The 22,466-nt window shown below is 32.4% G+C and overlaps 1 protein-coding gene across 1 annotated transcript in view; it reads left to right on the plus strand.

Moving 5' to 3' along the window:
* The first annotated feature begins 6,521 nt into the window (after positions 1-6,521).
* Positions 6,522-22,466, plus strand: part of LOC106457250 (nephrin-like) — a 19,334-nt gene continuing 3,389 nt past the window's right edge. Inside the window, exons 1-16 of the mRNA XM_022383290.1 lie at positions 6,522-6,675; positions 7,441-7,608; positions 8,516-8,806; positions 11,025-11,236; positions 12,108-12,195; positions 12,551-12,687; positions 13,127-13,280; positions 13,958-14,016; positions 14,239-14,482; positions 15,166-15,471; positions 15,943-16,221; positions 16,977-17,285; positions 17,752-18,039; positions 18,635-18,811; positions 20,676-20,821; positions 21,569-21,683. Coding sequence (XP_022238998.1) covers positions 8,776-8,806; positions 11,025-11,236; positions 12,108-12,195; positions 12,551-12,687; positions 13,127-13,280; positions 13,958-14,016; positions 14,239-14,482; positions 15,166-15,471; positions 15,943-16,221; positions 16,977-17,285; positions 17,752-18,039; positions 18,635-18,811; positions 20,676-20,821; positions 21,569-21,683 — 2,545 coding nt within the window. The 5' untranslated portion in view covers positions 6,522-6,675; positions 7,441-7,608; positions 8,516-8,775. The remainder of the gene's footprint in view (positions 6,676-7,440; positions 7,609-8,515; positions 8,807-11,024; positions 11,237-12,107; positions 12,196-12,550; positions 12,688-13,126; positions 13,281-13,957; positions 14,017-14,238; positions 14,483-15,165; positions 15,472-15,942; positions 16,222-16,976; positions 17,286-17,751; positions 18,040-18,634; positions 18,812-20,675; positions 20,822-21,568; positions 21,684-22,466) is intronic.

Raw genomic sequence — 22,466 nt, forward strand, 5'->3', positions numbered from 1 at the left:
GCTTTAGTGTGCCATTGAAAGTAAAATTAGAGTATTGCAGGGGATTGAAAACTTGCCTAGCAAAAGTCAAACATTAAATATTTCTTAACGGAAATTAAAATTTTTATTTTTTTCATTGAATTGATATCACACACATTTCATTGTTTAAGTTTAAGTTTCATGATCAATCAAAACTGTTGCCAGTACATTGTCTTTAGTTAAAATGACTCAATAGATGTTGACATTTGTTTTTTCAACAAAGTTTTCACTCTTTGCCCATCTCAAACATAACAACGTTATCCTATTTCATTAGTAGTGCTTCCATTATCCTTAATGTCCAATCCTCTTTTGCCAAGTCTTTAATTTTGAAGCATTCGATGTTAGGTTTCTCACTACAGTTTTATTTGTCTTTTGCCGAGTCTATAATTTTGAAGTATTCAATGTCAGGTTTCTCACTACAGTCTTTGCTTTGATGGTTGTATGTTCCAGAGTCATTAGAAGGGCTGTTTTGTGCATGCTTCTTAATTCTGGTAGTTAGGGTCGTTGATTCAATGTTGACATGCTTGCAGCATGAACATGAGTATTGATACACCACCAGCAATTTAAAAAATATATATTTTGTCTTCAAACAGGGAAAACTTGCATATCTGTTTGTTCAGTTTGAAGATCACTCTTAGGTTGACTTGAGTATAAATTGATTGCCGAATCTTTGATAGGTTGTTTAGGCAGAGTATTAATAATGAATCTAAGTCCATTTGAAACTTAGATTGCTGAATGTTTTTGATTTTTCTTTTTAGTTTGATGCCATGAGAACCAGTGAACGGTAACACCAAGGTTATAGGACATTTATATTTAATAATAAGACATTTGATCAAATTGATGGTGTGGCCATGGGCTCACTACTTGTTCAAATATTACTTAATTTATTTTTTATCTTATCACAAAACTAATTGGTTACAGTTCTGTCCATCCAAATTTAAACCTTTAGTTTATAAGAGATACTTTGATGACACCTTTATTGTATCCAGATAACAAAGTTCAAGATTATTCTAAACACAAGAATGTCATGTTTACAGTTCAAGAACAAAAATAATCTAAATTGCCACTTTTTAGATCTAGAGGTCAGTAATCTCAACCAAAGGTCGAGACTAGATACTACACAAACCAACATTTTCTGGTCTGAACTGTCATACTTGATTGGCACAAAATTTAGTTAATAAGTATTCTAATACATAGAATGTATACACTTACTAGCTGTTATTGTTATTTTCATGATGATGTTATCAATACTGAAAAATATTTGATTTAAAATGTCTTCGCTCTAGCAGTCATCAACCCTAGAAATAAAAGAGTATATGATTGAGGAAAATACTCACCTCTGGTTAAAATCTAACAGGTGTGGTCAAAATAGCTACAGGGGGTACTCGAAAACCCTCAGAAGAGGAAACTGCCAGATGATGTAAGTAATGCAATAGGAAAGTATTAGGAGTAGTCCACATACCAGCCCGCACAATATCTTCCAGAGGGCAATTCAACCAGGCAGCTAATGACACAGAGAAATGACAAATCTGACACATAAAAGATTCCTCTCCTGTAACAATAATCCATTATAGGCCATGTGAATCAGTTTACTAAGACACCTCATTAGGGTGATGGGAGATAAGTCACAGGAAATAGAAGGATTCCAATGAATGAACAATCGATTCCTTGTACCTCGAAATAAGTTAGTCTGAGCCACATAACACTTGAGGACCCTAACAGGACATAACAAACGATCAGAATCGGAGGGGTCAAAAAGGTGAGAAATGGCTGGCAAATGGATTGGTGAGAAGGATCTTTTCCCTTCCCTGGATACCAAAGTCTTGGGAAGAAAAGACCAATATGGGTAAAGCAAGACAAAAGTGGAACAATAATGAGTCAGATGCACATGGATTGCAAACAAATCTGACCAAATGTCCATAAGCCAACAACAACAAAAAATACAATTTAAGAGAAAGGTAAAACAAAAAACACAAAGCTAAAGCCTTAAAAGGAGGATGAGAAAATGCATGTAATGTAAAACAACTATAAAATCCCAAATCACTAATAGAAAAGGTCATTTGGATCAAAGAATATGAAAGGATTTGAGCAGATTTGATAGTGCTAAGGATTCAAAAACCTTCCAATATTTGGAATACCAAAAAACAGTGGATAAGGTCCGCATATATGTCTCCATCTTGCAACGGATCATATCACAGACAGTTTTGACTGAGAGTGACCTCTCCCCTGGCCATTGACAAACATCAGATAGCAGAGGTGGTAAAGAGACCTGGTTGGCCTCCATAGTAGAAACATTATCTCGGGAATTCATACCCACCAGTATGTTTTTTTTGGTAAAGTAATTTATAAATATAAACAAAGATATAACCATAGTAATGCCAACCACATTCAAAATCGCAACGTAAATTGTGAATAATCATGACACTCTTATTTATAGAAAGCCATGTTGAATGCTTTGTCGAGAAAAAGTTGTTACATTATCTGAATGAGGTGCTTATATACAGTACCTAAATAGAGGTTGCATTGGAGAATCTTGCAAATTAGAATTTGCCAAGGGCATTCAAGTGGGGTATAAAAGACTGGAGCAAGCATTTTCAATACTAAGATGTGCAAAGAGTGGAAACCCTGGAGATCAAGAAATAGCTATAGTGTTAGAAGAGGTAATTATGTTTAGGAATCAATAATTATCTTTTATGTATTACTATACAGCTAATAACATTCAATTTAATTTTAAATTTGAAAGTAAAATTTTAAATGTTTTATTTTTTAAGTGCAATAACATTTTTAAGGCAGGAGGAAATGTAAATAAAACTTATTAAAGTTTTCAATATTTTAAATTATATAATAAATCCATTTCTAGGGCATTCCATTCTTAAATTAAGTAATGGTAAGAAAAAGGAAAAGTCAAGGTTCAGACAAAACATAATCAGATAGGAAAGGGTTTATCTAACAAACAGCTAATGTTTAGCACTTAGGCCATACACAAGTCTAAAATAGATTAATAACCTAAAACATTCAAACAATACCTGTATTTAAAGGGGTACATGAGTGAGATTAATGCATGGCAAGCTTCAGTTAATCTTGTATAGCTTCTAGATTGAAAGAGGACCTTGTGTTCTGTCATAGTAGCACAAAAAAAGTGTGACTACATTGTGGATACCTAAAAGAAAAAATTGTGATAAACATTAATTACAGGCTAATATTTAAACATTAAAACAGAAAATTTATAGTTAACTATTATATTTCGGAGATAGTATTTACATAGATATTTATTGCTCTTATTTGTTAGTTTCATGTTGCTTTCTAATTTTGCATTTAAATGTGCATTTCTTGTTTAACATATTCAATATCTTCAAGGTTCAAAATGTGCTGTATGAATCGGAGTGTAAAACTTTCAATACATTCAGCAAATGTGCACAACAGGACTCATCATCTACACTGTTTTAACAGTTCTTTACAATCTGTTCTGAATAATAATAAAAACAAATGAAAGAAACTCATTGATGGTTAAAATCAGATTCACCACATTCATTTAATTTTACGTCAAAATGTGACACAACATTCAACAATAAAAACATATATATATATAAAAGAAACTTATTTTTCAAAATGTCAAACTAAGTCTTAACAGAATACATGCATCTAGATATTAAAAATGAATTTTGGTACCAAAATAAGATTTGAGCACCAGCTTTTATATCTTCAACAGTAAATGACAATGCTAAGTTTTCCCTTTCAAGAAGAAACTAATTTTCTTCCATTGTTTTATCTGGGATTTTATATACATTTTTGTATTGTTACAATGTTCTTGAAAAGAAACTTTTAAAACCACATCTTTTTTTTTCAGTGCTATATTATAATAGCTTTACAACAAAATACCTAGATTCCAATGTACTGGTTTAAAGAATTTAGTTTACAGGGTCTAGCCCATGTTCCTGTACATCACTTTAAAACATTCAGATCATAGGGCTTAGATCATGTTCCTATATATTAGAGCCTTCATCATCATGTTCTAGTGTTCTAACTACAAAAAGAAAAGTGATCAATATGCCTAGATTATTATGTTCTAGTTCCAGTTTAAAGATTTAAAATCACATGGCCCAGATCAACATCCAAGTATGCAATGAATCTACACCAAAAATGTAGTTTTGTTATTAAATACTGATCTTCCCTTTGTTTGTGTTCCTTTATACAGCAACTTGCGAGTAATGTGGACAAAAAGAATAAAATCAAATTCATAAAAACCAACACAAAACCATGCACAACTAGCACTTAAGCACTTCCTTTGTCATCCCCTCTATGATCAAATTTACATTTAGTACTTGATTTTGACAAGTACTAAAACATGCTATTCTGCTCAGTATTAACTGAGTATTCTGCTCAGTATTAAGTATTAATTTCCAGTATTATTAACTGGAATGAACATAGCTTATTGTGCTTGATGCTGCAGTTCAGCTTACTTAGGACTTAAGATTAAAAACAGTGTTGTGACTGTACATTAACGTGTCAGTAGTCAATATCATACTTCTAAAAGTAACCAAAACAGGGGGAGGGAAGTTATTTATAGTTTACTGCCCTGTGACAAAAGGAGGAAGGTATTTATAACTTACCACCCACCTATTAAAATAGTCAAAGTTTAAAGTACATGTATTCTTGGATTAAAGGACCTGACACATTTGTTATTTAAAATTTTAAAAACTAAATATTTTTAATAGAGTAAAAAAAATATTTATCAAATTATTACTTTGCTATTCAAATAAATAAACGTGTAAGGTAGAGTAATACAATGTAGTCAGGTAGCATGAATCATAGTACATTCAAGTGTAAGAAGTGACCTACATAAGACACATACATGGAGATATATATATATATATATATACATATATAACAGAACCACTGCATCAAATAATAATGTTGCACTTACATGGTCCATTTATTGAATGGTTGATAAAATGTTACATTACCATTTTAATAAAATGTTATATTACCATTTTATTAAAATATTCATGCCATGGCTTTAAATAAAAAAAACCCCATTTCCAAATTATTTGTAAATGATGAACATCTGACAACATTTTGTCTAAAAGCAGCATTTGCCGTACAACCAATTTAACTAACAATTTGCCAAAAGAATTCTAAGAAATCTGTTCAGAAAGTAGAAAAACAAAAAAAATTACATTTAGCTATAAATACACACAAAGAAATATGTGGCATGAAAGTTCCAACTAAATGATATACCTGTTTGAAAAAAGAAACAAATACATAAAGAATTAATGAAAAAAACAAAAAGAACTAAAGGATGGTTTAATTTATTTTGATAGAATAATTTGAATAACAACAAACAAGACTAACGTTTTTGTTTGATATGTGATCAGATGTTTTTTTCAGCTAATGCAAGTGTATGTGAGGCTAGAGGACACAAAATCTGAAAGTATCTTTATTCAGATGTTCACAAGCCACACATAAAATTTACATTGCTGCATACTTACATGCTTGACTGTCTGAATCTGTGGTGTACCATAATTTTTGATATTTAGTGACAGTGGCATAATGAATTTCTTTTTACTTGTATATGTATACGTGGGTGGAGGCGGTACTGTGAAGTACCAACGACAAGAGGAAAGGGGACTCTAAAAAGTTTGAGAACCACAGCTTTGAACATAACTTTAATCTAAAGCCACAAATAAGTGAATCAAATCCTCAGTTAAATGCTGTCAGTATTTAAGATTTTAATCCATTCAAATGACTTCTCAAAAAGATGAGTTCCTCGGATAAAGTTCAGAGTATCAATGTAAAAATTGGTGTAAAAAATTCTTAAAATTTAGTCACTAATTTATATTGTAAACTTCTAACTTCTCTTTTGAGATCAACAACCATAAAAGGATTTAAACTGTTAAGAGTTTCAAAAATAAGTGCATGAATTTCTTTTGAGATCATATTTCTCAGTGAAACTTACTTGATTATTTATCAAATTTCAATCACAAACAAAACAGTGTACATGTTCCAAGTGAGGAAAAGAAGCAGTCAATGTTTAAACAACTCTGTTCAATCATGTACCAGCTGCCTAGTGTCGGCTAACAATACGAATAACTTAAATTGTGGCAGAATGCTACAAGTTCTTCAAATACCTATAGAATGATAGGTTTCTTTTTTGTGAGTGTAAAACACTTAAATACACCAGTTTATTTCATTAGTTAGTTGGATTTATTGCTTTATTAATTTCGTTTGCAAAATGGTCTTCGTAACATTTTTTGTTCAATTTAGTCTTCTTTTTCTCATGCTCTGAGTTCACAAAGGAAAGTCGTTCCATTAGTAAATAATGTATTCTCTAAAATTAATTCATTCGCTTTAAATAACCAACCATTAGTTCATCCTTTCCCTGTTTACAAGTCAAAACATGCTGTCATACGAGCTCAAATCACTGCATAACTGTTCCTCATTTAACTGACATCAAAAATATAGTTTGTGATTGAAGGATTGTGACTTTAACTATTTTTGTTTTAGTACCGCCCTCTTCTGTGGTCCTTAGTAATCACAATAACGGCAGCACTATCGAGATTCATGAAAAAGAGTTTCTTAGTCTTACCTGCACAGTGACCGGCGGCAAGCCAGCAGCCGAAATCAAATGGTTCCGCAAAAACGTGGAACTCAGGCCAGGTAAATGGTATATTTAATACATAAAGATTGACGCTTTAAATTGAGCAGCTAAAATATATAAACTAAGTTAACTTGTAATTCAATCGGTTCTGTATTTATGTTAACTGTACTGCATTTTGGGAGAAGTGTCTGTTTAATGTTTTACGAAGATTCGAATTTCTATATAAATTCTCCTTGGTTTATATCAAACAAAATAACATTACGGTAATGTGATAATGGTATTATAAAACACGTAGGATCGAGAAAGTGTGGAAAATCATAGTTAAGAATCCAACGAAACTCTAGCGATTTTGACAGATGGGTCTGTTTTCTATCGAAAGCACCGGGTTTCATCGGTTTTTGTATGTGATTGAAGTAGTGTGAGTAGTTTATATAAATATCTTGTATAAGAGAGTACTCTCACCGAGACGTTATACAGTTTCGTAATGCAGTATTATTGATATCTATCAGTTAAAGATTTAGAGTTATAGAAGAAACAGAACACTGACTCTTGTTTACCCGTGAAGAAGCAATCGAGTTTCTTGTTTTGTGATTTACCTAACTGATGATCCTACGTGATTTATTTGTGTCATGAATAAATAGAATTATGCAGTAATAAATGATTCCAAACGTTCTTATTTGCTAAGATATTTTGGTATTATTCGAAGGTGTCAATAAAACTGTAGGAAAGATATAATATTGTTATTTTTCACACTTTATTATTTTTGTAATTTTTAACAATGTTTTATTCAATGAACAATAATGCTTATCATCACACTTTTCCAGATAATGTTCAGACAAACACGGAAGAGGGTGAAGACCAGAGGTTCAAAACTATCAGTACAATCACCCTAACTCCTAGTGCACACGACAACGACGCCATCTACACATGTGAAACTATTCACCCTGCACTGGTCCGACCGCTGAGAAGCTCAGTGGTACTGAGTGTCCTCTGTACGTAAAACAATTATCCTGCTTTTAATCTTAGGTATTTATGTAGGAGCATAAAAATATTAATAACTACATTTGGATAAATTAAAACTTAAATAGATAATGACTTAACCATCCATACTGGTTTTTATCTTATTAAATATACTAATCACGCTGTGCAGCATAATTATATATTGAAAAATAAGTAATCTTTTATAACACATAACATATTATAAGTGCTATTTTAGTCATTTACAGCAAAATTATTATTTTTTGCTATATCACAAGAAAAACGGTAATATTTTATCACACTTTACATATCATTTTATAAGTGTTGCCTAGTTATTTGCAGTATTATTATGATTTGTTACTATATTTTTAGAATCTAAGTAATCTTTTTTAACATATTACATACACATATTACTTCAGAAGTGATATCCTAGTTACTTGCAGTGGATTTTTGCATATTTTTATTGGTTTCCTTTAAACATGTAAAATAAATATTGAAAAATCACAGTGACTTCTGACGTGACCAATCACGTTCATGGGCTCAGAATCGACTTTGACATTTTCAGAAATATATCAGTATTCAATAACTAAATATCAATGTATCGATCACCGTGTCTGAGGTTGCGTGGCTAACCTAAAACTGTAAACTGAGAAATTCATCAACGTTTTGTTTCTTTTAAAATTACGTTTAAATAATTAATGTCATAACTGAATTGATGCTATATTTGTGTTTTGAGACTATAATTAGATTCCACTTTATTGTTGATCTTTTTTGAAACTTTTCTTCAATAGCAGAAGAACGGTATTTTATGATATATATATATGAACATTTATAGACATAAGTTTTTAGATGTACACTGGTCGATTGTACGCAAATGAAAGTTATATTAACGCTAACTCTGGGAATCAATACTTCTTACAGATCCTCCAGGTCCCCCAACCATTGTTGGGTTTCAAGAAGACGAAACCGTTCGTTCAGGTGATACCATAACATTGTCATGCATATCCCAAGGCGGCAACCCTTTAGCCCAGCTTGTTTGGTTTAAGAACAACCAACAGATTGATTTTTCTTACACGACAAGCGGCCAAAAATCAACAAACAAACATACGTTTGTCGTAGACAGTTCTGACAACAACGCCATCTATCGGTGTGAGGCTTCAAATATAATAAGTCCACAACCTATGAATGCTGTAGTGAAACTGTCAGTGCTATGTAAGTTTCAAGTGCATTGTTTATGTGTGAGGTATATAATCTTCAGATTTTTAGTAGCTTCAGTCATTTAAATTTGTAATGAAATATAAAAAAGAAGATGGTAGTTTCATATTGGTGATTAAAACATTCTTCAATGTTATTTGTACAGAATATTTTTAACTTAAAATAAGAAATGCAAAACATATAATTAATATTAATTTATTGATTTCTTAATTATCAAGAGCTCCGTAAATTATAATAAAAAGTCAAGTTATATACTTTCTAAATGGGATCTTAGGAAGTTTTTAAATATTCTGAGTAATTAAAGGGATTGTGTTTCAAGCTCTGTTAGGGTAAATTGAAACTCATTAACTAAAATTATTACACTTTATTGTAAGGCTTTTTCACAGATGTTACCTATTTCCTCTTTATCATATATATTTTTAGAATTTGTTTTTTGATTAACTGAATTTGTATTTTTTTTAATTATAAGGCCAAACTATTTCAAAGACAAAACTTAGAACGCCACGCCATAACTCTTGCTTTGTGTTAAAAATCGTGAGCTAAGAGGAATCCTTCATGACGTATAAGCGCTTCATCTGTTTCAATATCTTGAAATACGTAAAGTAAGAAATCGTAAAGTTTGAATTAAATGTGATTTGTATTGAATAGAATAAAACGAGATAATAATGTTAGAAAACTTCTTAAAAGAAAATATAATCAAAAGAAGATAGTGATAATGTTGCATTGTTATGTGTTTGCAAAGTTCAGTCAAGGCTCGTTCGCAGATCTTACTTTTTCATTTTATTTAATCTTTGACTAGATCTATTTGCATAGATATCCAACAACATTTTGAGAGATGTTGTAATCTTTCTGTACATCTTTGTATTATTGGGAATACTAAGTTGATATCTATAGAGGGTTGATGCCATTTTATAAGAATGATTTGCTAATGCAGTAGCGTGCACAGCAAATGTGAGACTTGGCGTCATGTTTAGCATATACATATATATATATATATATTTATTTATTTACGCCAAATTCCCGACCATTCAACAGTGTAGTGCTGTCACGGATAGACTCAAGTCTGGGAGTATTTCTTACAACCCTTTTCGAAGAAAGATATGCTATTGCAAGATTATTAAACGATGCATAGCTAAAGGGCACATTGTTTTGTAAAGGGAAGCCTTCGTTGTTATTCATGAAAGTAACAAAATACAAGCCGATTGTTTAAGACAACAACGGATTCTGAAACTACACCACTGGTCAATTTGGAATAACGCTCTTATCCACAAAACGAAAGCTACTGTTACGAAAGAGCACCATTTGACCCAAATATATATAAAGATGAAACTAGATATATCTTGAGATATCGATAACAATGATTTACAGTTGACAAAAGCTTATAAGCCAAAAGTTCATATCATTCCAGTAACACCTCGAAACCAACTGTTGTTTTCATGAGAAAGGTAGTCGAAGAAACTGTAATCACAGTAATCCCATAAACCAAATAGTTCTCAAGTTCCTGATTCAGCCCCAATAGGCATTTGCGCCTTTGTTGAAAAGCGACATCTGCTTACAATGAAGGAACTGTGGAAATTTTTTAAAAATGTGTGGTCTAAGATTGACTTCGCAAAATTGTTACAGTTGAGATTCCAGGGACGGGCAATATTATGTAACCATAGCCATGTACGATCGACGATGAAGGAAAAGGAAGTAGTTATAAGGGCAGTGCAGGACTTGGAACATCGCTTTTATATAGTGGGATTAACATTCACAATATCTTTTACTTCTGAGCTTCTGCAGTATTTTTCTGTGGAGTTTGCAGTCTTTATTTTCATGATAATTATTTAAAAAGATTTAGGTGCCGGATACAATACTGTTGCCTTTATACGTAATAGTAGTGGAGAGAGTGTATTTGTGAAACATTACCATGTACAATAAATGGAGGATAAAGTAGTTCGTATTCACTTTAATTAGCTTTTAATAGTCTGGTTGTTATTGAAGTAGCATTGGACTGTTAACTGATGCTTATTACATATTCTTTATGTTTTTTCCTGAATTTTGAAATCTCATTATACTATACACTAATGCAATTTAGCTAAATTTATGAAATATTAGGTATCGAATGTTTTATCATGTTAGTTAAAAATATAACTGTTTTGAGTTTTCATCATATTGGATGAAGTTATGACACTATAATGATAACGGAATCCATCAACTTCTTATGACGTTTCAGTTGCTCCTGCTGAGGTTAAAGTTACGGGACCAAAAGAAGCTAAGCCAGGAGATACAGTGACGATGACCTGCAGAGCAAATCGTAGTAACCCAGCTGCTGAAATCAACTGGCTAGTGGATGGACAGCGTGTGCAAGGAGCAAATACGGTCACAGCTGACCCCGACGGGGGATGGACAACGATGTCTAATATTAGTGCCATCATAAGATCACAAGTATTCATGGCATGATTTTTTTAGAAATACATATTATATTTTTTAGTTTAATGATATATATGAATTATTTATAATTGTGAGCTCCATTAACTGTTTAACTGTCATTTTTCTGTCAGCAATGAGTGTCATCTTGATAACGATAAAAGGCACTAACTATTCTTAAAAATTAAACTTACACCTCAGTAATGAAACGGTTATATCACAAGTTATCTGAATTGATAGGATGTCTGTGTATTGGATCGACCCTGTATTGGAGAAATAATATTTACTATAATTCAGAATTTACTACGTGCATCAACATGAAATATGACAATGTTTTAGTGATACGTACAAGTGTGTTGTACACCAAATTCAGATATCTTACAAAAGTACTTGTACTCAAGATATGTCTAAGAATTGACAAAGTCAGTCTGGTTAAGACTCTGACAAGTCAGAGTGCCAGGTAATGTTCGTGTGAAGAATAAAAATTCTTTTGTCCCTCGTAAAGTTCGTGTATTGCAGTTATATAGCCTCTAGATCCTCCAAAATGCAGATCTACATGTTTTACTTCAGTATCACTGTATATCGAATCTGGTATTTGCTCTCATCTACCACGAACTGTCAGTAAATCAGTAATGTAGGGTAAAATGAATAGTTCACAATCTCGACTTCAAATACATAATACGAAGTTCAGTGGGACTCTAAAAGGTCATGGCATGCGCACTTTGACTCCCACCCATGCACATAGGGTTATACTGCCAAGATGGGCAACTTTGCACTGTCACGCTATTAATATTATAATTATTTATCATGAAATTATATTTTATATTTATATTTTGTCTTATTAAACAACGCTTAAACAATGATAAATTATAATGTTTTATGCTTGCAGGACCAAGGATCAAAGATTTTCCAGTGCTTCACTGTAAACAAAGACCTAGGAGAGACCATGGTGGAATCCCATGTTCTGAGTATTTTGTGTGAGTTGTAAGCTATAGCTAATTAGTATGTGTTACTGCTATAATTTCCTCTGTACTTTCGAGAACTAAGCTACACTACAGTTAGGTCATAGAATATCTTTCAGCTTAACTGACGCCGGTTTGTTTACTCATATTTGTGATCGATAACCCCACTAATTAAAAATATGCTTGAGAGTGTACATAATCTAGAATTATACAGTTGATTTTCAACTGTCTTATTATCAGGTTAGAAGTAATTCATGCTTTTATTTGGTATTCGATTTTTTTTATTGCATTATTGAGTTACTTGTTTCTAGTGCTAAGTAAGCAAAAGAACGAGACAATTTCAGTTGATTCTATTTTCAACCCCCAATAGATCCCCCTGCTCCTCCGACAATCCTTGGCTACACTGAGAATAAATCGATTCGAGCTGGCGAACTTCAGCGGTTAACGTGTATTTCGAACGGCGGGAACCCTCTGCCTACTTTGAAGTGGTTTAAACAAGATACCGAGGTAGTAATGTTGGTTTTGTTCACTTGTTCCGAGACTCAAGATCTAGAAGAAATCACTTTGATTTATTAAAATAACTAATCTAAAATAGAGTGTCGTCGAGTGTACGATCTGATTAAATATGTGGTAATTAAGGGACAACGTTTAAATGATAATTAATTGTTCACTTTCAGTCGTGAAATTCAATCTATGGCGTAAAGACTTACCTTTTAAAGATAAATTGCTTCAACATTAATAGATTTACGTTGACTTTTAATCTGAATCATTATTATCATGATATATTTACTCTGTTGGTTTTGATTGGACATGTGTTACTTATTTTATAATACGTATTTTAATTCTAATGATAATAGTCTAGTAAGAAAACAGTCACAAGAGTTTAGCAGTTATTTGATTTCGTTTAGAAATGTTTTCAGTGTTTATATTTTTCTGTTTTAAATAGATAAAATCAGTCATCACGTCGAACGGCAACGTCGTAAGTAGTGAATTTCTCATAGAAACCGAAGAAAGAGATAACGGTTTGGAATATCGCTGTGAAGCTAGTAACTCGGCTACAGACAAACCTCTCGTCGCTAAAATTCAATTGTCTGTTCACTGTAAGTTTTAATTTCGTGATATTGCATTCCATGATACACACAACATGCGATCTACTAGAGCTAATAAGAACTAAATACATACTGTAGTCCCAGAGATTTTAGAAAAACGTGTTTTGTTTAAAAAAAGATTGTTTCATTGAAAGACGTAAAAATATCTTTATAGTCCTTTTTTTAATTATAGAATTTTGGCTACGCATATATCAGTGTTCATTTTGAGTAACTGATATGTTTATAATGTACAATTGAATATGTTTGTCTATCAATACAGATATTGTATTTTTGGATAGTGGTGATCCCAAAAACACAGGGAGGAGTTTTTTGGGATATCAAATAAGACGAGAGGTTAGGTGATAGTAATATCAGGTATTGAGGGTTGGGTAATACATAGTATATGATACATAAATTTGCTCAAAAAGGTTATTGGTCATATATTTGTATGTCTAAAGATCGTAGATAATTTCAAGCAAACTTCTTTAAAAATGAATTCATGGTAAGGAATAGAACGTTAGAAAATAGCCTGATGATTCGTGTCACTTAACCATTCAGTTGAACTGTTAAAATAATTCTCATCATCAAATATAACCCACAAATTTCAAAATAGACGAAGTACTTTAAATGTTAGGAAGGTCGAATAATATATCTAAAGATAATATTGAATTAGTTATTCTTCTTTTCAGTTCCACCTACTGAAGTAACAATAAAAGCGATTCCTCCGAAACCAAAAGCTGGAAGAAAGGTAACGTGATTTTCGTTAAGTTGTGTATTATGAAGTCCCTCGATGTACTTGTAGTTCAAACTTGTTCAGTATGAAAATGTATCAAACTGGTTACACTTTGCATATCAGGAATATAATGTAAAGCTGAATTTTGAACATTTAATTTCACATTTTCGGTTTTTATTTGCGGTTACATTTAATTTCTAATTGAAACCTCCAAACAAATATGCTTTAAATTTTCAGGTGAAGCTTATTTGTGAATCGGATTCTAGTAATCCAGCTTCGATCATCACTTGGTGGCGTGATGGATTTCTCATTCAAGGGATACCAGATGGCGTTCTGGATGCAACTCATGGTGGCCAGTCGACAAGAAACCAATTACAACTAAACGTAACATCTGAAGATAATGGAGCTCGGTACACCTGTCAAGCGACGAATGAAGTGTTGCAAAAAAGCGTGCATAATGCCATTACACTAAACGTAATGTGTAAGTAGTAAATTTCCAACCAGATATTGATTGCTGTCTGCCTACTGATAAGAGTTCCACAACGTAACAATAAAGAAATAAATCTTGACCAACCATAACGCTTTGATAACTCGAGTTTCTTTCTTGTAGAGAACTCACGTCTTCAGTGAGGCTTAAACATCGATTCTTTCTATTGTATTTACCATCACACTATGGTTACCATCAAGCGGGAAGCTGAAACCCAATGAAACAAACTGTTAGTGACTTTTTTGCGATCAATAGCATTCAATGAGCTTTCCTTAATACGTACAGTTAGCTTTGCTTTTAGTTCATTTATTAAATATATCTTCCTTTGATCCAAACTCTTGGGAATTAATATATCTATATCAAACATACACACTTAGTGTTTTTAAGAGGTTTAGATTTTTATAAGTACTAAGCCATTTGATGAATCTTTAAGACACAACTGTATTAAATAAAAGGCGAAATTAAATTTTATTAAAATCGACAAGTTAATAATCGAAAAGATGTTCAGAAAGTATTAATTGGCTAATGAGGCAGTTAAGTATTTATATTTGATAAAAAAAAAATATTACTTTCTATATCACTAGGTTTTAGTGGATTGAGCAAGCGCATTTTTAGTAAACCGAATTTAATATCTTAATTTTTTTTCTACTATTACATTTTATAATGTGTATTTGCAGACAAGCCAGAGTTTTATTCGACCCAAATTGAAACATTTGATATTGTCGAAGAAGAATCTACTTTCATCAACCTAACAGCCAGAGGAAATCCTAACGTTATTACATACACATGGACCAAAGATGGAAATACAGTAGTTGATATTCAAGAAAAAAAAGAACCAAACGACGTCAAAGAGACTGGGATTATTTCGAACGGTCCAATCCTAAATATCATCAACGTAAGAAGAACTGACGCTGGAAGATTCAAGTGTGAAGCTACCAATGAAGAAGGAACCTCAGAGACCACTATCGTCTTAAATATACAATGTGAGTGTTTGTGTCGTATCGTTTCACTTCAACTTACAGTAGTTTCATAGTCAGTCACTGTATATTCATCTTTAGAAATCGTGTCTCTTTTATGAGGAGATTGAAAGTTGCGTTCGACTTGAGCTGATAAATATCAATAAAGATAAATACATTCATGAGACAACTTTCATTTCAATAGTTCTCTTTCTTAGATCTACTTGAAGTCGTTGGTGCAATGGACTATCTCAGTGAAGTACAGATATACCTATAACTCTGCATTTATGCTATAATAGAACTTCGTTCTCTTTGGATTCAGACTAGAACTATATAAGCCAATTAGATAAGCGTAGTCAATGTCAATATCGTACATGAGCTAATATAGCTATGTACAGGTGCAGATATATGAATATATTTATTAATAGTTAATTGAAATATTAAGCTAATTTTCCACTGTTATATTTTGCTAATGTTACCTTTTTCTTTTCGTTTCAGACCGAGCGTCCATAACCAAGGTTACTGAGGTCACTGTAGTCGACCAAAATGCGAATGCTTATCTAGAATGTGTAGCTGATGCCAACCCGTTAACAGACAATATCATCACTTGGCGAAGAGACGATTTTAACATGAGTCGCACTAAGGAATCTCTAGAAGGTGGCCGGTCGTTCTTAACGATCTACAACGTGTCTCCAGAGGACTCGGGTGTTTTTGAATGTGTGGCTTATAATAACGTTGGAGAAGAAGACGTAAAAGCATCCAGCTTGGTGGTGAAACGTATGTACTGAACTTTCGATAACTTGCTTCAAAAATCAGCTCCTTCTAACACATTCAGTTAAATGTATTTTGTTGGGAATGTTGATACGAAACAAAAACTTTGAGGGTTATGTTCTAAGACATTTTAACTTGATAATAATTTATTTTAGTCGATCTAATTGTCCTCGAAGCTCAGACTCACTCGTCATATTTATTTTCCAGTCGTCTATTGCCATTGTTACTCCAAGCTATCGTGAATAGATTTTAGAAGAGTAAACTACTTGAAAAAACCGACAATATAGGGACATTAAATTGTGAAACGCTTTTCATGTTTTCAATCTATTTATTCCACAAAATTTACAAACTTAAGAATCTGTATTTGGTAATCGACAAATATCCTTGATAGAAATTTTATTACTATAACATCATACCGATTTTTATCTTCTTTTTGAAATTCCATGATAGGCTTTTTTTTTTCGGATGAACATACAAATAATATTATAAGAAACAAAACAAAAAGTAATTAAAGATTATTCACAACCAATCAATTTAGTTTATAAAAAAACAGTTTAAATAAACAATATAGTAGTATATTTGATTTGATGTTTGTGATAATTTTATCATAGAGAAATAACACTTTATGTTGTACATTATTGTCGTCAGTAGTGAAGTGTCAACTCCGTCTTTAATGTGTTTGGTAATATCGTCAATGTTTACAAAATACCAAATCATAACATTTTATATGTAAAATTGTTGTCTTCTTCCGTGCATTCTAGAAAAACCTACTATTGCCCGATCGCCACCACTACTGAAATCAGCCAGTGAAAATGGTGAAACAGCCAAGATTATCTGCCAGGCCGAAGGAGCGCCAAACATCACTTTTACTTGGTCACATGAGGGCACTACTGTTAGTAATGATGTAAAGCCCGAGAAATATGATACAGAAACGTCAATGCTTGGCTTAACTACGTGGGAAGGTGTTATTTATGTTAAAGATGTGATAAGTCTTGACTACGGATTATATGAATGTGTTGCTAAAAACGAACTAGGGTTTGATAGCGTAAAGATTAACCTGGACACAATAGGTAAGTTCGGTTCTTAATTATTGTTCTATAACTGCTTATAAGTGTTTATATCTTGCCGCCGTTGAAAATATCGGATATACTTTATGTTAAAAATATATAAAACAGAACGATCATTATTTTTGACCATTATTATAATTATTCTAGAAGATATTTTGGGTATTAAAGTGCCAACCCTTATGAAAGAATGAGCACGAATAATCCCCCCAAAAATTAAGTAGATTTAAAAAATAACAGAAACTCGAGACTTTCGAATAGTTGACTGTTTATCTTCAGGAGTAAAAAGGGGTCTTTTGAAATCTACTTGGTATCTAAGTAGTCATATCTGTGATGTTATAGAACCGCTGGATATTTTTTTCATATACCCAGAGTTTGGAAACATTTCAGACATACAGTATCATTTAATATTTGAATATAGCTATGGAACTTGTATATCGATTATAGATTTATTTGGTGTTTTATTTTTAAGGTCACCCAGATTCGCCTGCTGCTGTTAAAATCTTGAACGTTACCCATAACTCAGCAACGCTGAGTTGGATTCCTGGTTTTGATGGAGGGCGTTCCCAAGCTTACAGAATTCGGTACAAAGAAACTGATTATCCGGAGTACCAATACGCAGATGTGTACCCACGTAATGCTACGGTGTTCACTGTTTCAGGGTTAGCTATAGGTGTAGAATATATATTTAGCTTACAAGCGTACAACGATCTGGGTTTCAGCGAGTATACAACTGAAATACTGAAAGCTAGAACCTCAAGTAAGTTATGAATAATTGTTCAATCAAAATTGACGTCAAATAAGTTATAATAATGGTAAAAACAAAACTCTTGTCTAGTAAATTAAGAATAATGGTAGGTTCTCGTAGCAGCTTCATACATCTTTTTAGTTATACGTGTGTAAGTAGTTTGCGGTTTACGTATTTTTACAGATACGCGCCGATGTGATTACAAATTGGTAAAATACTGCGCATCGAATAAAAAACTACTATAATCTTACAATAGATTTAAAACACATTGTTACTTTTTGTCCTGTTACCAGTAATTTAACTTGATGTTTATTAAATCTGACATTTTGTTTGCTACTTCACATCAGAATTGTTGAGCGAATTTTGGTTATGGTCAAAGTTAACACGCGAATTTATATTAATACAAAAAAGCGTGTTATTATCATTTGCATCGTTTTAAGAGCACTGGTGAAAACACTTATACGGTACTGAAAAATGGAACATTAACCAGACCTTATTATATCCCACTGTTCCTTTTCAGAAGCAAATTATCTTTGTTTTAGCAAAAACATAAGACGTTAATAATTTTTTCATTATTGTTTAATTTTGATGTTTTGTATTGCAAAAGGTGAAGCTCCTGACACGGAAACAGAGCAAGTAATGACTGAAGTATTATCAGAGAAGGGAGAACTTCCTAGGATAATTATAATCTCTGTGTCTGTCGTAGGAACCTTCTTGCTCGTACTTAACATCATTCTTGTTATATGCTTCGTTCGACGAAGAAGAAAAAAAAGACTTGAAGAAGGTAAGCATGGTTTGTTGAGTTTCCCAAGGAATTAACTAGAAGAATTCTATTGATATATTACTATTTTCTTTCATACTCATAGAATTAGAGTTAATTGCCCTCGTGTTAATATTATTCCGTAAATACTTGTTTTAATTATGTTCTGCCTTTATTCAGTGGTATTTTAAAAGTGTAGGTAACATTTGAGAAGATAATAAAAAATTAAAACACATATTCTGTTGTGTGTTAAAAGTGTAGGTAACATTTGAGAAGATAACAAAATATTAAAACACATATTCTGATGTGTGTTAAAAGTGTACCATTTGAGAAGATAATATAAAAATTGGATCACATATTCTGTTGTGTGTTAAACGTGTAGGTAACATTTGAGAAGATAACAAAAAATAAAACACATATTCTGTTGTGGGTTAAAAGTGTACCATTGAGAACATAATAAAAAATTAAAACACATATTCTGTTGTGTGTTAAAAGTGTACCATTTGAGAAGATAATAAAAAAATTGGATCACATATTCTGTTGTGTGTTAAACGTGTAGGTAACATTTGAGAAGATATTAAAAAAATTAAATCACATAAACTTTTCAGATATTTTTCTGAACAATTATGTCATTGCTTTTCTTCATTATAAAATAGTACCATTACAAAAGAATATTTAAGAAAGCATTATTTCAGTGAAGTTGCTCATTTTTATATTGTATAAGTGTAGCGTTAAATAAAAATAAATTCATCTTATAAATAAAGTTATGTTTCAATCATCTGTAATTTATATTTCTTATTATTAGACCATTAATTAATCTATAAGCACAATCTTTCTACAGTGGATTGGTTTCTTCATTAGGGATTCACAATACTTAGGGTTTAAGTTAGTTTTAATTGTTTGCATCCACATCGAAACTCGTCATATCGAACTATGTATAACCATCGATGGTTAGCTTTAGTAATAACAAGGTGGAAAACTCTCGAGAATCCGTCAACTTCATGTTAGTTTTTTTGACTCAGTTTTAAGCTTTTTTGACGTTCTTCAGTCCTCGCTTCAACGACTCTATTCTCTGGAGTCACAGAATGTTTATTCTGTGTTGTCTTCAACATGCATGATGGTAGCAATTTATCACAGTTTGGGATATTGCAAGACCTTGCCTCTCCCGATCGATTTTCCAATTCTTCGGAAGAATGTTGTAAAATGTAAAGTAATTTGTAAAAGACAATGCGTAGTTTCTTCTGCATCTTCTCGATACGAGACCTGAGAAAAGTAGGACAGCGAGGGACTGGTGGTCATAAATTAAATGTAGATTATCGCATGGTATAGAAAATATAGAAGATTAAGATCAATGATGCTGAAAGGCTTACACATGCGTGTTGTTGTGATATATTTGTATTGTAGTAGCAAGAAAATACGATAGAATTGCCAACTTATTGCTTCTTTTTTGTGCATGCTGCTTGTGTAAGTGTTGCGGAGACTGTCGACATTCTGTCACAGTAAGTACTCGAAAGACATGAAACATTTGTTTTCAATCTATATATTTTTAATGAGATAGTAACATATGATATTTCTTGGTATATGTAACTAAATCCCTAGATAGCTGCAATAGAAACAGAAAATTTGCTAAAACAAATTACGGTTTCATTTCTACAAATTTATGTTTATATAAGGTAAAATTGATAAAGTTTCCATGTTTACATATCTTAAAGTGTTTTTGAAATATTAAGTTAAAATTTAAGACTAGCATTAGTACAATTCAAACACATTACCTTTGTTTCACAGTATATAAAGTTATTAGTACGAATCAACGTGAAAAATAATGTTTATAGTTTGGCTATCCCTAATTAATAATGATAGTTACCAAAGAATGTCTTTGCTCCAAAAGAAAGCGATCAGACCAGCAGCAAGGCAGCGACTATTGAGATGTACGCTCCTAGCAGCTACAATGATACTGTGAACGGAGAAACTGCGAGTTCCACGTCTGACAAGAGTGAAGCTTACTCCGATGGACCGAGCACCGGAGAATATTCAGTAAGTTAGAGCTTGTGTAAGTGCTGACACGGTAAACACTTAACCGACTACAAAAAAGTTTCTTTCTAAGAACCTTTACGCTTACTTGGCAAGTTTAGGTACAATGTCAGCTGATTCCTCAGAGCAGTCACAACTTGTTATAATTCACCTATATCTGTTCTGTGTGTAGAAGGTACAGTTCTGAACATATCTTGATTAGAACATAATTCAAACAATGTTTCTTTTCTTATCGCTCTTTTCATTTCGACTTCACACAAACATTATATTTAGTTAGGGCTAACTTTTTAACCCTCAAATTACCGACTTCTTTTATACCGATCACTACCGTAGCATCTGTGAAGTCCAACAACGTAACAGACGATCATGATAAAAAAATGACTTTGGTTATGCCCGTTAGCCAAATTTCAAGTGAGCCATTTCACAGTATGTGGATATTCACAATAAGGATGGCATAAATGGTGGCCACATTGAGCTCGGGTAGAGTCCTCTGGTGACCATTTCCTGTGACCAAAAATTCATGTACCCTATGGCCTACCGAGAGTTATTGTTCTATCACGAATAGTACTAATTTTTCTGAAGTTCGAGCACGCTAAAAAACTAAGGTTGTAAAATCTGGTAACTGTAAAATAGTGTCACCTTGATAATTTAGGTTTGCTTTGTATACAACAATTTTTAAACATAGCATTTACTATTACGTTTACTTCGAAAATCGGAATGACTACTGTAAACACTTTTTTCTCCTGTCAGGAAGAACCTGCTAAGCCTGTGCTTGCCACTTACCTAATTGACCAAGACAGAGATTTCTACATTCCTGACGGAACAAGCCCCCACTATTCTCCATACAACCGATACCATCTTGAAGGTAATAAATAACCTTGTGTAGCTTTTAGAAAGTATAATATGTTGCATATCGTATTAACGTGTACGGGTGTATATGTAATGATCATTAATGTAAAAATAGTCTAAACTTACAATAAGCTTTACATGGATAAAATTATGGTTAGCATTTTATAGAAGAAACAAAAAAAAACTGAAATTCACGTTCAAAATTAACTCCTAAACTTCGACGTAATTATTCATGTATTTTTTTGAATATCAAATTAATAAAGTTTACAAAAGTTAGTTTTGTTTGTAATAAATAATGTCAGTTACCACTCACATACATATTGGATCGTCAAGAAATTAATGTCGCTATTTTTTTAGATTTAAAAACCCGAACAACTTATATATCAAAACATTTATTAAATGAAATAGTCTCCATTCTTATCAATGATGCTTTTCCATCTAACAATCAGGCTGTTAATGTCCTGATAAAGAAATAACTTGGCTTTGAAGCAAAAACATGTCGATGTTCTCTTTAACACCTTCCACATTTGCATACGTTTTTCCATTAAAATGGCGTTGCAGCGAACGAAAAAGATGGTAATCTGATGGTGCTATATCTGGAGAATATGGTGGGTGGGGAGAACGTCCCAACCCAACTCCATAATATTGTGTTGCGTCAAACGTGCCATATGTGGATGTGCATTGTCGTGGAGAAGAAGAATACCTTTCCGATTGAAGGGAGTCTCTGATGAAGAGTTTGATTTAAACGTTCCAGTTGCTGACTATAGATCTCTACATTGACAGTTCGAAATTAATTACA

The sequence above is a fragment of the Limulus polyphemus genome, unplaced genomic scaffold (genome assembly GCF_000517525.1).
Source record: "Limulus polyphemus unplaced genomic scaffold, Limulus_polyphemus-2.1.2 Scaffold15, whole genome shotgun sequence".
NCBI lineage: Eukaryota > Metazoa > Arthropoda > Merostomata > Xiphosura > Limulidae > Limulus > Limulus polyphemus.